Source organism: Chaetura pelagica, unplaced genomic scaffold (genome assembly GCF_000747805.2).
Source record: "Chaetura pelagica isolate M959 unplaced genomic scaffold, ChaPel_1.0 scaffold107, whole genome shotgun sequence".
Taxonomy (NCBI): Eukaryota; Metazoa; Chordata; class Aves; order Apodiformes; family Apodidae; genus Chaetura; species Chaetura pelagica.
Genome location: NW_009953979.1, coordinates 48848 through 49794, shown reverse-complemented (window position 1 = coordinate 49794; position 947 = coordinate 48848). Strand labels below are relative to the sequence as shown.

Genomic DNA, 947 nt, shown 5'->3' with positions numbered 1-947 from the left:
CCAGGGGGTCTGGGGACACCGGGGTCAGGGTGTGCTGGGGCCCTGCTAGGTGCTGGTGCTGCCGTGGGCTCTGCATTGTGGTCATGCTGGTGAGGCTGGGGGGTGCCCAGCTGCCTCCATGCCCTCAGGGGCTTCCTGGAGGGTCCCAGGGGGGGTCCCAGCCCACCTCATGCCCTCAGGGTGGGATGTGCTACTGGTGTGCCAGTGCAGCCAGCACATGCTGGCAGCGCCCAGCTGGATCAATGGTGTTTGACCTTCAACTACATAACAAATTATTGATCGTGTCTGGGAACACCCCTCACTGCTGGGCAGGGGTAGGCGGCACTGGGGGCTCCAGCAGAGCTGTCACCATGTGTCACCCACCATGCCAGCCCTGGCCACCCTCCAGTGCATGGGGCTGGTGGGGTGGGGGTCTGGCAGCCCACCTTGGTGGCCAGCTCCAGGGTGCAGGTCTCCAAAGCAGTGGGGCAGGAGGCCAGTACCCGGGACACCCTGCGTGGGCCAAGGGGGCAGTCCTGGGGCTGACACTTGCCCCCACAGCACCATGCTCGCCACGGCGGCCACCGTGCGGATCCTGATCAAGGGGGGGAAGGTGGTGAATGATGACTGCACACTGGAGGCCGACGTCTACATTGAGAACGGCATCATCCAGCAAGTGGGGCGTGAGCTGATGATCCCTGGTGGCGCCAAGGTCATCGACGCCACCGGCAAGCTCGTCATCCCTGGTGGCATCGACACCAGCACCCACTTCCACCAGACCTTCATGAACGCCACTTGTGTGGATGACTTCTACCATGGCACCAAGGTATGGCCTGGCCCCACATACCCCCCCGCCTCCCAGCAGCCTGGCCCCCTGTTCCCATCCATCAGGTCCCCTCCTTGTCAGCATCCCGCCTCGTCCCCGGCAGCGCTGGAGCTGCCTGGCTCCCGCACCACACACAGAGCAG

General features: G+C 64.8%; 1 protein-coding gene across 1 annotated transcript in view; it reads left to right on the top strand.

Moving 5' to 3' along the window:
- Window positions 1-544: 544 nt before the first annotated feature.
- DPYSL5 (dihydropyrimidinase-like 5) overlaps window positions 545-947 on the top strand; it is a 7254-nt gene continuing 6851 nt past the window's right edge. The window contains exon 1 of the mRNA XM_010002201.1: window positions 545-805. Coding sequence (XP_010000503.1) covers window positions 545-805 — 261 coding nt within the window. The remainder of the gene's footprint in view (window positions 806-947) is intronic.